This window comes from Rutilus rutilus (genome assembly GCF_951802725.1).
Source record: "Rutilus rutilus genome assembly, chromosome: 14".
NCBI classification, from domain to species: domain Eukaryota; kingdom Metazoa; phylum Chordata; class Actinopteri; order Cypriniformes; family Leuciscidae; genus Rutilus; species Rutilus rutilus.
Window position 1 is genome coordinate 29,889,876 of NC_140219.1, and position 13,641 is coordinate 29,903,516.

The 13,641-nt window shown below is 44.3% G+C and overlaps 1 protein-coding gene across 3 annotated transcripts in view; it reads right to left on the reverse strand.

Moving 5' to 3' along the window:
• The window catches only part of msnb (moesin b), an 82,330-nt gene that overhangs the window by 17,685 nt on the left and 51,004 nt on the right, over positions 1-13,641 (reverse strand). For all 3 annotated transcript variants that reach the window (XM_084431182.1, XM_084431180.1, XM_084431181.1), the window contains exons 4-8: positions 6,787-7,061; positions 6,578-6,661; positions 6,325-6,471; positions 6,126-6,222; positions 5,794-5,957 (exon numbers count right to left, since the gene is read on the reverse strand). In XM_084431182.1, the coding sequence (XP_084287308.1) occupies positions 5,794-5,957; positions 6,126-6,222; positions 6,325-6,471; positions 6,578-6,661; positions 6,787-7,061 (767 nt within the window). The remainder of the gene's footprint in view (positions 1-5,793; positions 5,958-6,125; positions 6,223-6,324; positions 6,472-6,577; positions 6,662-6,786; positions 7,062-13,641) is intronic.

Genomic DNA, 13,641 nt, shown 5'->3' on the forward strand with positions numbered 1-13,641 from the left:
GATCAGCCGGAACCGGGAACACTTCCCATAACACCTGATGTACTTGTTACATCATAAGAAGAATGGCATCTATGCTAATATTAGTCTCTCTCTCTATCCCAAGGTTTACAGTAGTCAGCTAGATCCAGGCCGTTTCCAGATCAGATCCAGATCAGACCTTTTCTGAAGGAACTGTGTCTAGACATGACCACTACACAGCCCTGAAGTGTCAGCAGAGACCGTGTCAATTAGACTATACCCTGCGAAGGGGACACAGCAAAAGTTGTTGCTTTTTTTCACAACAAATGCTTTTCCTCTGTACAGATGAAAATGTTATCAAAAGGATTCCCGTTCACACGGATCCAAGGAAATGACTAGAAGTGCTGTTTTAAGCGTTCAGGACAGGTGGTTGGCTGTGTCACTTTGTAAAGAAGGACTACGCACCCACGCACATGCCTATAGACTAAACACATAATGCGTTTTAGCAGATTCACATTTTTAAAGTTTGCATGGGAGTAGCAGTTTATAACGTATCACTAATAAAGGTATCGCTTTCAAAACTCGTTTTCAAAAACTTGCACTTCGAAACCTACTACAGGGTTTGTGTTCTTGGGCCACTAGGGTGCTGTTGTTGTGAAGATGAGCGGCCAGAACACATTGAAGGTTTATGTTTTCAGTTGAAAACCGTGTCGTGTGAGCGGCCCCTAAGGGAAATGAATCTATTAAAAACTTGCTCTAGTTAGACAATGACTTTCTTCTAGAGCTGCTGTACAGCCAAAACAATCTTTGTTGCATTATTTTCCTATTATCACCGTAAAGCTGCTTTGAAACAATCTGTATTGTAAAAAGTGCTATATAAATGAAGGTGACTTGACTTGAAGTATTCATCTTGCGAATGTCCGATTCCTTACTAACAAAACAGATGAACTACTTCTCCTAACCCACATCAACAAGGACTTTTCAAACTCTGCTGCATTGTGCTTCACTGAAACATGGCTGAGTGAAGCTATTTCTGGACAACGCGCTACATCTGCCGGGCTTCCAGCTGTTCCGACCGGATCGCATTGCATGACTCGTTTTAAAGGGGAAAATGAGAGGTGGTGGATTGTGTTTCTATATTAATGAAAGTTGGTGTTCAGATGTAACAACACTGAAGAAGATATGCTGTCCTAATTTAGAGGCGCTCTTCATAAACTGTAAACCCTTATACTCACAGTGGGAGTTTTCCTCTTTCATTTTTGCGAATGTGTACATCCCTCCTGCACTACAACAGCTGATTGAACAAATAACTGAAATGGAGCAAAGGTACCCAGACTCTCTTTTGATGGAAGAGATGGATTTTTCTTTTCGTTTTGATTTCTGTTTAGAGAAGGTAATACCAGATGCTAAAGAGGTGATGGCTTTTTCGTGGTCAGAAAAAGAGCTCCACGTCAGCCAGCCGTTGAGTGCTGGTACTGGGAGTGCTATGAACGGGGAAAAGAGGTCCCACTGAAATAATTTCAGAGGCTCCTGGGGTATATTGCGCCCTCGGTGGCAGAAACACCGCTTGCGTTGATGCATTTGAGATTTGATGCACCTTGCCAGCACTGGCTTCAGACTCGAGTTCTAAAATTGGCCTCCGCCCATTGTCCAATCTGTCGCCGCACCTTCAATCCTTGGACAGACCTTGCATTTCTATATGCAGGGGTTCCCTTAGAACAAGTGTCAAGGTGTGTTGTTGTCACAACAAATGCTTCCAAAAGAGGCTGAAGCACTGTATGTAACAGGCACACAGTCTCAGGACCCCGGACAGGGACTCGACTGCATTTGCACATCAACTGCCTCAAGTTGCTGGCTGTGTTGCTGGCCCTGCGAAGGTTTCGGCTGTTTATACTTACATGTGTTAGTCCAGACAGACAGCATAGCGACGGTAGCATGCAAAAATCGCCAGGGTGGCATCCGCTCACGTCACATGTCAAAATTCACCTGCCATCTCAAAAAAGTCCCAGCATGCCACTCACATTCTGGGCGACTTCAAACGTGCAGCATACATGCTCTTGTGAAAGTTGGTGCTTAATGTAGTGTGGAGACTCCATCCCCCGGTGGTCCAGCTGATATGGAGTTGATTCAGCAAAGCACAGGTAGATCTGTTTGTTTCAGAACAAACAGACTTCTTTCAGACTTCTGTTTCAGAAGTCCTCCCACTGCACTCTGTGATATTCCCTTTCTGAAGATCCACTCTGAACAGATGCCCTGGCACACAGCTGGCCCCAGCGTCGTATGGATTCCCCCCCTGCTCACACAGACACTGGCACAACCAGGCATGGTTCTCTGAGCTCATGCTTTTCGTGACAGCCCGAATTCCTGGCAAAATCCTCCGAGGAAGGACCTCCTTTCTCAGACACAGGACACAATTTGGCAACTGTGCCCAGACCTCTGGGACCTCTATGTCTGGCTCCAGGATGGGATGCAGAAGACCAGAGTGGACTACCACCAGCATAGACACTCAAGCCAGAGCCCCTTCCACAAGGCAGCTGTATGCTTTGAAGTGGTGACGTTTTGCTAGTTGGCGCTCTTCCCTCTCTTTGAAGATAGCCCTCCTGACCATGCTCACTTCTATCAAGAGGGGATGGGGACTTGCAAGACCAAGGCCAGGCTATGTGCCCAATTTCCCCACTAACCCTTTCAGGGATCAGGTGGTGAACTTGCAAGTGCTCCCTCATATTGAGGCAGATCCAGCCTTATCCCTACTGTGTCCAGTGCATGCCCTGTGGATCTATTTGGACCGCACAGAGAACTTTAGATGCTCTGAGCAGCTCTATGTCTGTTTCCGGGGACAGCAGAAGGGGGAGGCTGTCTCCAAAAAGAGGATCGCCCACTGGATTGTGGAAGCCAGTTATTTGGCGTACCGAGCCCAGGGCATACCCTGCCCCCTGGGAGTGCGAGCACATTCCACCAGGTGTGTGGCATCCTCCTGGGCACTGGCGAATGGTGCCTCCCTGACAGGCATCTGTAGAACAGATGGCTGGGCTATAGCTAATACTTTAACAAGATACTATAATCTGTGAGTAGAGCCGATTTCATCCCGAGTGCTATTGAGTACGAATAGGTAATTTTGAGGCAGCGGCTCTGTTTATCGCTTGCAATTAGTGTATTTCTCCTTTGTTTATGTGAGTTCCTCATCTCCGGCGAACACTGTTCTCCAGCACTCATCAGTAGCCGAAAGAGGAGTTTTGCTACCAGGCCCATTACTGGTCCCCAGATGGTGACGGTAGCAAAAAAAATCTCCCGATCTCCTGGATCTTTCGTTCAGTCTGGCCGTTGGTTTGGGGATGATAACCGGATAATTGGCTAACGGAGATACCCAGCAGCTGGAAGAAGGAGCGCCAAACTTGGGACATGGACCACGGACGGAAACTATTTCCTCAGGCAGTCCGAAATGATGAAAGACGTGGTGGAATAGGGATTCTGCTTTCTCAAGTTCAGTAGGTAGGCCTCTTAGTGGTATTAACTTGCAGGTTTTTGGTAATTGATCTACCATTACAAGAATGCATGTGTTGAAATCTGAAGGTGGCAGGTCGGTGACAAAGTCTATTCCGATGTGAGACCATGGTCGATTAGGAATGGGCAAGGGAATCAGTGTGCCTTCTGGCAGATGATAGGGAGTCTTGGAAGGCGCAGACTGAACAGACTCTAACGTATCGGGAGACCTCCTGGGTCATGCCAGGCCACCATTACTTATTACGGAGGAGCGAGAAGGTTTGCTGGCTGCCTGGGTGTCCAGACCCCGAAGATGTATGAACTGAGTGAAAAGAGGGACAGACATAGGGCTGATAGTACGTAGGTTCGTCCCTCTGGACCTCCCGGCAGAGCTATTTCAGAACGTGAGGCTTCGGTATTTTGGTTGTCTAATGACCATTGGACGGGACTTACGAAGATGGCTGGAGGGAGTATTGGCTCAGGTGGAAAAAGGTCCTGCTCTGGATGATACATGCGTGAAAGAGCATCAGCCTTCAGGTTCTTACCTCCTGGTCGATATGTGACAATGAAATCAAACCGGGTAAAGAATAGTCTTCACTCCTCCAAGGCTAGTTGGTGGCCAGTAGCTCCCGGTTGCCTATGTCATAGTTTCACTCCGTCGGGGACAGAAGAGGGCACATGGATGGAGGACTGATGGATCACCCTGCCGCTGAGACAAGACGGCTCCAATCCCGGTTATAGAAGCGGCAACCTCCACAACGAATGGCAATTCGGGATCTGGATGGACCATGGCTGGAGCTGAGCAAAAGGCTTCTTAGAGCTGTTGGAAGGCTTTCTTGGCTGTGGAATTCCAGGACAGAGACTTGGGTCAATTTCTGAGGAGAGAGGTGAGTGGAGCACAGATCTGACTGAAGTTGGAGATGAAACGACGGTAGAAGTTCGCAAGCCCCAGGAAACGATGAAGGTCTTTTATTGTGGAGGGTTGAAGCCATTTAAGGATGGCTTCTACCTTCTTCTGGTCCATTTGCACACCACATTCGTTGATTATATACGGCAGAAAATGGATGGTGTTGTGGTGGAACTCACACTTCTCTAGTTTCAGGCAGAGGTGATGTTCTCTCAGGTGATGTTCTCTCCCATTGGCATTTGTTGAACAAATATTTTTCATAGAAATTAGTACAGGGCCTTTTCAAGGGTGCTAAGATAAATATAAAGGAGAACACTCAGAAGAATAATTGATGAATATTTTAATACTAAAACAACAAACTTATGTTTAAACTTATGGAGAATCTTAAGAGCATACTTAAGAACAACTTCTATGCACCTCTGCTGATATCTGGTTTAAAAAAAAAAAAAGTGTCAGTGTGCCATCATTTTACCACACCACATCAGGTTTGCCACACACACACTGAGTTTGGTTTTAACTACTGATGTCAAGAAAATCCATTATCTCTGAATCGTTCATCAATGGCAAAATGCTTGGCAATATAATGCTTGACACTATAATGCCAGGTGCCTAGCCATCATTTCAGTAGTGAGGGGGACAGAAATGTCAAGTGCAATACCATTTTTTTTTTTCAGACCTTTGTCTAATAGACAGTTTTTTTCTAATTGAAAGGTCTAATCTTGCTTTGATCTGGCTTAGTAATCAAATACGCTGCTGAACAACAAGTGTAAAAAAAAATTAAATCACAGAATAAGGCAGAAAATATATTTAAAACATAATTAGTACTGCATTATTCATATACTTTATTGCTATTAAAATACACAGAGATGTCTTAAAAAACATAGTTTGTTTATTGCCTTTACATTTCATCAGTCAAAATGCCCTTCAAATTGAACAGATCTGGAAAAAAATTTTGCGAAGACGAATGGGAAAATATTCGTAAAAATTAAGTAAAAATGTACCAAGCAGATAGACTATCCAAAAAGAGTGCTGTAATAAAAAAGTGTGCACACGTTTGCAGTTAGTTACTCCAAGTTTTCTTTTCTTTTTTCTAAATGACATATGTCATTTAGGTTTTCAGTGGAATTACATGGGTTGTGATTTTTACGTTAAACATGCAAAACTTCTAATATTAGTTATCTTTGTTTCACATGTTTTAAATGACAAAAACAGTTTTAACAGGGGTGAGTAGACTTTATGTATCAACTGTAGCTAGGCAGCTCACTAGGTTTTAGAACAGAGCTCCTCTGATATTGATTTACTTTCATAAAAAAAAATACACAATTAGTACATTTGCATGAAAGACAGTATCTCCTTTCAGCACTAGATAGTGACTGTGGTATCATAAAAAATAGCATTGTATATGTTCTGTCTGTGCTGTCAGATATGTTTGTTATTAATGTTCTCACCTTTCTTGTTGTCTCTTGTTCTTCTCTTCTCTGGCCTGTGCTTTCATCTGCTGCACCTCAATAGTGTCTGGTTTGCGTCGTCTCATGTAAAGATCATGGTTTCCCATGCACAGAGCCAGGATACGCTTGTTAATGCGCAGACGAGGTGCATAGAACACAAAGTCCTGTGGTTGGAGCAGAGGACATGTCATGACATTTCAGACAAGAGTAATACAACTGTAATACAACAGGTGTAATACAACTGAAATTCTCCACATCTCCAAAAATGAGTGAATGAAAGAATAAATAAATTAAGAAATAAATTTGGGATTAAGTTTATTATTTTAAGTTACCGGTGACTTTTTGTCTATGGGCTTAATGACAAATTTCTTGTCATTGAAAGAAATATTCCGTATCTCACTCCAAGGAAATCCAATCTTAGGTGTCAGCCTGTTAAAAAAACAGCGATATTGTCCAGCACAGTCCATTGCAAAGAATTTACAACAAAACACTTAGACTTGTAACAAAGGTTAAAAATGAAATATGGTATACTTGTCTGAACGTTCATATATGTTGAGTCCCAAAGCATCAACACCCAACCACAACTCCGATCCTTTTTTGTTTTTTATGCTGAAATAGTTCACTCCATACATCTCCAGATCCTGGGAAATCTTCAAGTATTCTATCATTGCATCCTCTCTGTAGAGATAAACCTGTATTGACTATACTCAGACAACTAGTTTTAGGTTCAGGACATAGTTGTGAAGTTGTTTTTAATTTTATAAATGGGTCATATGGATTGTACCTGATCATGCGCTTGTGTTGTTCATGCCACACCCGAATTCGATCTTCCCACTGCTCTTTAGTCAGTTTATGTTGTTCTAGAACTCTAGAAGAAGGTATCAGTATATAAAGCAGCAACTTTCAAAACATAATAAAGTACTATAAAGTGATTTTAGTGTTAAAAGAATAGAACATAGTTGGTGTTAAGCTCTTAAAAGAATAGAGAAACACCTTTGTGGCAGCAATTTGTCTCTGCACAAATATCCAGGGATGTGATATTCTTTATTGAAGTCACTGTATTTCATCTGCACAGCATATGAGGCCAGTAGAACAGCCGTCTCAGGTGGACAGTAGATATCATCATTCAAGATTCCCTCTTTCACCTGGAGGAAGAACAAGCGCTGTGTAGCTTCCTGAATCAGCTCTTCAGCCACGTCCTCAGGGTAGAACTTTGCTCTAAATTTAATCAGCAATGGGTTTTCTTTTCTGACATCTTGAGCTGTCACCTAACATATAAACACAAATGTTTTTGTTAGATGTTTTGGTAACACTTTAGAATACTGTTTCTTACTTACTGCATAACTAATAAGGAATTACTGAAGAACTAATAGGTATTCTTTATTGACACTTAATACCACTACTGTTAACTACTAATGAAGATATGTTAACTAATCAGTATGTAATAGAATTTTATGATTGTGTTAAGTATCAGTTAGTTAATCAATAACTAATGAATTCTGTCATACCTCCCGAAGAACTACTATTAATTATATACTAATTAAGGTTCAAGAAAAATAACTATGAAGTAACTACTAATGAACAGTCATACTGTAACGGTCACCAGCTGGAGTGCCTTTGAAAGCCACCAGAGCGCACTCCACACCAGACTATCATATTCACTCACAGACTACATTTCCCATAACTCACTGCCCGGACTCATCATCACTGATTGTATTCACCTGTATCTCATTCACCTGTATCTCATCACCTTGTTAGTTTCAGCCTATTTATTCCCTGTTCATTCATTCAATCATTGTGAAGTTTTGTTTGTGTCATACTGCATCTCTGAGCGTTTTCCTGGTTTTCTTGTTTCTTGGTTTTCGGATTTCTTGCCTGTTCCTTGGATTACTCTCTTGCCTCTGACCCCTGCCTGTCTTGTTTTTGTTTTGTTTCATTTGTTTGGACTGTCTACCTGTGTTTTGACCCATTGCCTGTTTATTGGATTACGTGTCTGGATTGCCTCTTAATAAAAGCTGCAATTGGATCTCCCCTTCGAGTCTCGGAGCAGTTCATGACACATACACAGTAGTCACTACAATGATCCGGGTTTTTTTTTAGCAGTGGAGTGGTGGATGAAGTACACAAATCAAGTACTTGAGTAAAAGTACAAATACCTGTCACAGTGTGAGACTGTGTTTTGTGTGTATTGTATTAGTGTTGTTCCCTGAGTTGCCACCAGATGTCTCTTCCCCTCACTGTCATATGTATCATGAACTGCATTTCCCATACTCCTGTCTGTTAATCATTGATCATTTGTCACCAGCTGTTTCCCATTAACCTGCATATATAAGCTGTGTCTTTGTGTGTGTCTTTTGCTGGTTCATTGTTTGATGTCACTGGTTGTTCTGTTGCCTTCTCTGTGTCACCTGTTTGGATTATCATTTTGTGTACGGCTGTGAGTTTATGTTTTCATTAAACACGGTTAACCGGCAAATCCTTCTCCTCATTTGATACCGTGACAGAATGAACCAGCCATTAAGGAAGGAGCGGGTTATCAGCCACAGGAGTTATTTGTAGCCGGAGTTATTTTTGTATCACTGCTATGGATCTGACACAGGAGAGCAACTTGGAGCGGGTGAGAGAGGCACTGAGTACCAGGGTGGCGGATTTGCAACAACAGCTCCTGTTGTTGCAGAGTGGTTCCGTGTCGCCCACACCATCCATTTCCCCCAACCCCACGGAGTCGAGTGGTCAGCCGGAGCCTAGCACGGACTTCCCTGAGAGATACGCTGGTGAGCCTAAGTTATGTGAAGACTTTATTAATCAGTGTTCTCTGCATCTAGATATGCATCACAGGACTTTCGAAACTGAGGAATCGAAAGTAGCGTTCGTGCTACTGCTGCTGACCGGTCCAGCAGCCACATGGGGAACAGAGGTGTGGGAGAGACGGGACCCATGCTGTGCCTCTTTCAAAGCACTTACCGGGGAGATGATTCGGGTCTTTTCCAAGACTAAGGTGAATTCTTCTCGGAGGTCAGGGAGGAGACCCCGTCCAAGCAATTTTTTGAGGGGAGGTAGTGCGCACCGGTCGTTGTGTGTTGGGACTCTGGGCCTGCAGGAATACACACCCGAGTCATATCACAAGATGGCTGCCACACCTGAGCCTCTTCACAAGATGGCTGCCACACCCGAGCCAATTATGGATGTAGCGAGTGCTAGAGACATGATTGTTTCACTCTTTCCCGAGCGTCGGCCACGAGAGAGGGAGATGGAGAGGAGACCCAAGCCTATTCACAAGATGGCTGCCGCACCAGAGCCACTTCACAAGATGGCTGCCGCACCAGAGCCACTTCACAGGATGGCTGCCTCACCTTTCTCTCCTATCCATGCCAGAACCCAGCGTCTGAGGTCTAGTCTGGCAGAGACTCCATTAAGGTCAGTGCGGAGGGCTGGCCTTCCAACCCCGATGCCGGTTTTCACGAGGGCCACTGCCAAGCCTGCACCCGTCCTCAAAATGGCCGCCGCCAAGCCAGCAGCAGTACCCAAGATGGCTGTCACTATGCCTGCACCTATTTTTGAGACTGCTGGGGTTATACCTGCCCCTACACTCCAGATGGCTGTTGTCTCAGCGTCACCTGTTCTAAGGAGGGCTGTCATCATGCCTGCACCTGTTCTCAGGAAGGCACCAGAGGTATGTTCATTGGACTCAGTATTTCCTGTGTTTACCATGGCTCTGTGGTGTGTGTGGTCTGCTTTCTGCTCTTCTGTTCAGCAAGATGTCTCTCAAGCCCATGAACCTGAATCGGCCGTTAAGTCTGAATCGGAGTCTCTTGAACTTCCTGTCACGGCTGAGAGGTCTGAGCCTGAGTCTCTTGCACTTCCTGTCACGACGGAGAGGTCTGAACCTGAGTCTACTGTACTTCCTGTCACGGCTGAGGAATATGAACCTGAGTCTACTGTACTTCTTGTCACGGCTGAGGAAGATGAACCTGAGTCTCTTGCACCTCCTGTCACGGCTGAGGAATATGAACCTGAATCTCTTGCACTTCCTGTCACAGCTGAGAGGTCTGAACATGAGTCTACTGCACTTCCTGTCACGACTGAAAGTCTCTCCGTCCTGCCCAAGATGGATGACTCCGAGGTCTCTGAACTCTCTGCCTGGCCCAAGATGGCCGATCCTGAGCTCCCTGAACTCTCTGCCCGGCCCAAGATGGCCGTCCCTGAGCTCCTTGAACTCTCTGCCCGGCCCAAGATGGCCGTCCCCGAGCTCCTTGAACTCTCTGCCTGGCCCAAGATGGCCGACCCCAAGCTAGTTGAACTGTCTGCCCTAGCTAACCTGGCCCATAGGGCCTCTTGTGCTTCTTTGCCCAGGTTCCTGTTACCGCCAGCACCACCATGGGTTGCAGCTCGGCTCTGGTGTCTGGAGATGCCTGCAGCACCACCCTGGTCTCCAGCGCCGTTCTGGTCACTGGTCCCTGCACCGCCTGCGGCCCCGCCCTGGCTCCCTGCACCGCCTGCGGCCCCGCCCTGGCTCCCGGCACCGCCTGCGGCCCCGCCCTGGCTCCCGGCACCGCCTGCGGCCCCGCCCTGGGGTTCTAGACCCTCCATCCCTCCCCCAGATCCACCTCCGTTCCTCCACCCACCTGAACTTTTGTGCTTGGTCTTATGGAGTGTCTGGAAGCCACTCCTTTTAGGGGGGAGTACTGTCACAGTGTGAGACTGTGTTTTGTGTGTATTGTATTAGTGTTGTTCCCTGAGTTGCCACCAGATGTCTCTTCCCCTCACTGTCATATGTATCATGAACTGCATTTCCCATACTCCTGTCTGTTAATCATTGATCATTTGTCACCAGCTGTTTCCCATTAACCTGCATATATAAGCTGTGTCTTTGTGTGTGTCTTTTGCTGGTTCATTGTTTGATGTCACTGGTTGTTCTGTTGCCTTCTCTGTGTCACCTGTTTGGATTATCATTTTGTGTACGGCTGTGAGTTTATGTTTTCATTAAACACGGTTAACCGGCAAATCCTTCTCCTCATTTGATACCGTGACAATACCCCAATAAAATATTACTCCAGTAAAATTATAATTAGGCCTATTCATTTTCAGGCCTATTTCATTTTTCATTACTTTCACCTTAGTAAAAGTACAAAGGTAATTAATTTTTAAAGTACTTAAAAAGTAAAAAGCACTGATCAATGTTTTGTATTTTTTTCTAGACAGTTTTAGTCTTCCTGGCCTTTTGGCCTTTCACATAGGATCACTGCCACTGTTACAGACAATGGGTCAAATTTTGTTAAAGCTTTTAAGATGTATGCACCCCCTGAGCCTGATGAGGAGGAGGATAAAGAGCGAGGTGTAGTTTTCACAGGATGTGGAGTTGCTTGGGACCACAGAAGGACAGTTTTCTCTTCCCCCGCATTTTAGGTGTGCTTCGCATACGCTCGATTTGATCTCGTGCAATGACATCGACAACTGGCTGTCATAGTGACTCAAAATTTGTGTACAGGAGTGCAATGGCGAAGTGCGCTGCTCTTTGGACAAAGGCAAGCCGTTCTACCGTGGCCTCTGAGATTGTCGATGAAATCTGTGGGAAAATAATTATCGTGCCTACATCAACAAGGTGGAATTCCTACCACGATGCTTTGTCCCGTATCAGTGACATCCCGGCCCAAGATCTGAATCCGCTTTGTACTAGACTGGACATCAGAGCCCAGACAGAACGCAAACATCTATTCCTAAAGGAATACTGCAGTGTTTTGAAACCGATGACAGTAGCACTGGATATCTTGCAAGGTGAAGATAACTGTTACTACGGTAGTCTTCTATCAACCCTGGAGACCCTGATGTCCAGGACGCTGGCATTCCAAAATGGACTGTCAAGGATGTCAGCAGACCTACCGTGTGTAATTGTACAGGTAAGCCAATTCTTAATTAGCCTGGTAATACCAGACTCTGCTACTTACCTTTGCTTCGTAGACAGAGTCTGGAATAGCATAATAGAGAAGTGTTTTCTCTCTTGCGGGAGGGGCGCTTGTCTGAAGTTTAAAATCATTGGTTACCCGTAAGCCAATCACATAACGTTTGGTTATGGCGTGTGTTATGCGCATGCTCAGCCGCATCTAACTTCCACTGTAAACGCATGTATGATGCAAAAACTAAACCATCGAGCGAAATACCGGAGTGAACATGGCTGTGAACGACTTTTGCAGATTATGTGAAGTAAATCTACGCATCCACGGTACAATCAGCGTCTACGTCACGGCTCTCAGCCCGCCCTCTGTTCGTTGATTGGCCCGGCTGTTTTCAGGCCGGTGGAAAACTGAAAGATAGGCTGCTATCTCAGACTGACTACAGGAGCGAAATGAAATTAGCGGAAGTAGGAAGTCTGACGTAGTCAGGCTAATTCTTAATAGCCTATCTGAAAGTTTGTAGCCTAGGCATATGCCTATCCATTAACGGGCATTTCTTCATAAATATAATTTTTTTTGATAAATGCATTATGCCTCCCTTGATAGAGTCGTGTGTCTTCTACATCATTTTGTCCTAGGCTATCAAGATGCGATTCGCACCGGTGTTGGGGAGCAGGGAAGCTTTATTGGTCGCCTTGACGTTGCCAAAATGTAAAGTTCGATGGATAGGGGGAGCGGAGCGGAGAGAAGCGGCGCGTGCACTGCTTATTATGGAGTGTTGCTCTCTACTCCATGATGCAGAGCCGGCTGAGAATAAAAAAACAACTTTTTTTCTTTTGATGAGGAGGTGGATACCCTTAGTGCATACATTGTCCTTTAGTGCAGACTCAGAAGTACTTGAGTACATGAGATCAGGCTCAGAGTTAGAAGTTCTCAACCGTTTCCCCCGAGTAAAATCTGTGTTCATGAAATACAACACTGCCACACCATCCAGTACACCGGTGGAAAGGCTGTTCAGCCTGGGAGGTCTTGTGCTTACCCCCAGAAGAAACAAACTTTCAGATAAACGTTTTGAAAGACTGCTCCTGATAAGATATTTTGTCAAATTTTGTGCTGATGTGGAATAGGTTACCTGCCACCCATGCTATAGACATAGCTCAAGCCTATGCCTAATATCCTCTTTTCTATCTGCCATCATACTGTGAAGAAGGGCCAGCATATTCAGTTAACATAGCCTTTTTAAGGCTAGTCATGCTTTAAGTTGTGCTTGATTTTATTTTGGCTAAAATGTCTTTTTTCTGTCGGATTTAGATGAGGCATGTTTTATTTTGAGACATATGACCCATTTTGAAGTTTTAATGTTGTTCCTAAGGAGCCCATTGATACCATTTTTTATAATAAAGAGCACAAAAGAAATACCTGTTGTGTCCTCCATAGTAGAACTTTATGTAGGCCTACACATTTAGGAACAGAGATACTGGGTTCTGCCCAAAGTCAAGCAACATAAAAGTAACGTAAAAGTAACGAGTAACGTAAAAATGTACTTTCCATAGGGGGTAACTAAGTAAAGTAACAGATTACTTTTTATAAGAAGTAACGAGTAACGAGCAAACACTACTTTTTAAAAGTAACTTCCCCAACACTGTTGTCTATTCTCGTATCAATAAGTTATATATATATATATATATATATATATATATATATATATATATATATAAACATGATCTAAGTTTAACAATCATAAAGTGCAGCTTTTCTCAAAGCAGTGAACGCTCTGTCACGAGACTCAGAGGCAGAGACAGTGTGGTTTATTTAAAGGTTTGTGGCATTGACAAGTTAGGCAGGTAAGTAGAATGGATACGGAAGAAACAATGAAAACACTTAACTGGACAATAACAGTTCTTTGTTTGGCAAATGAGATGAGCATGCAATGCGACCAGTCGGAATGGAGCAAGCA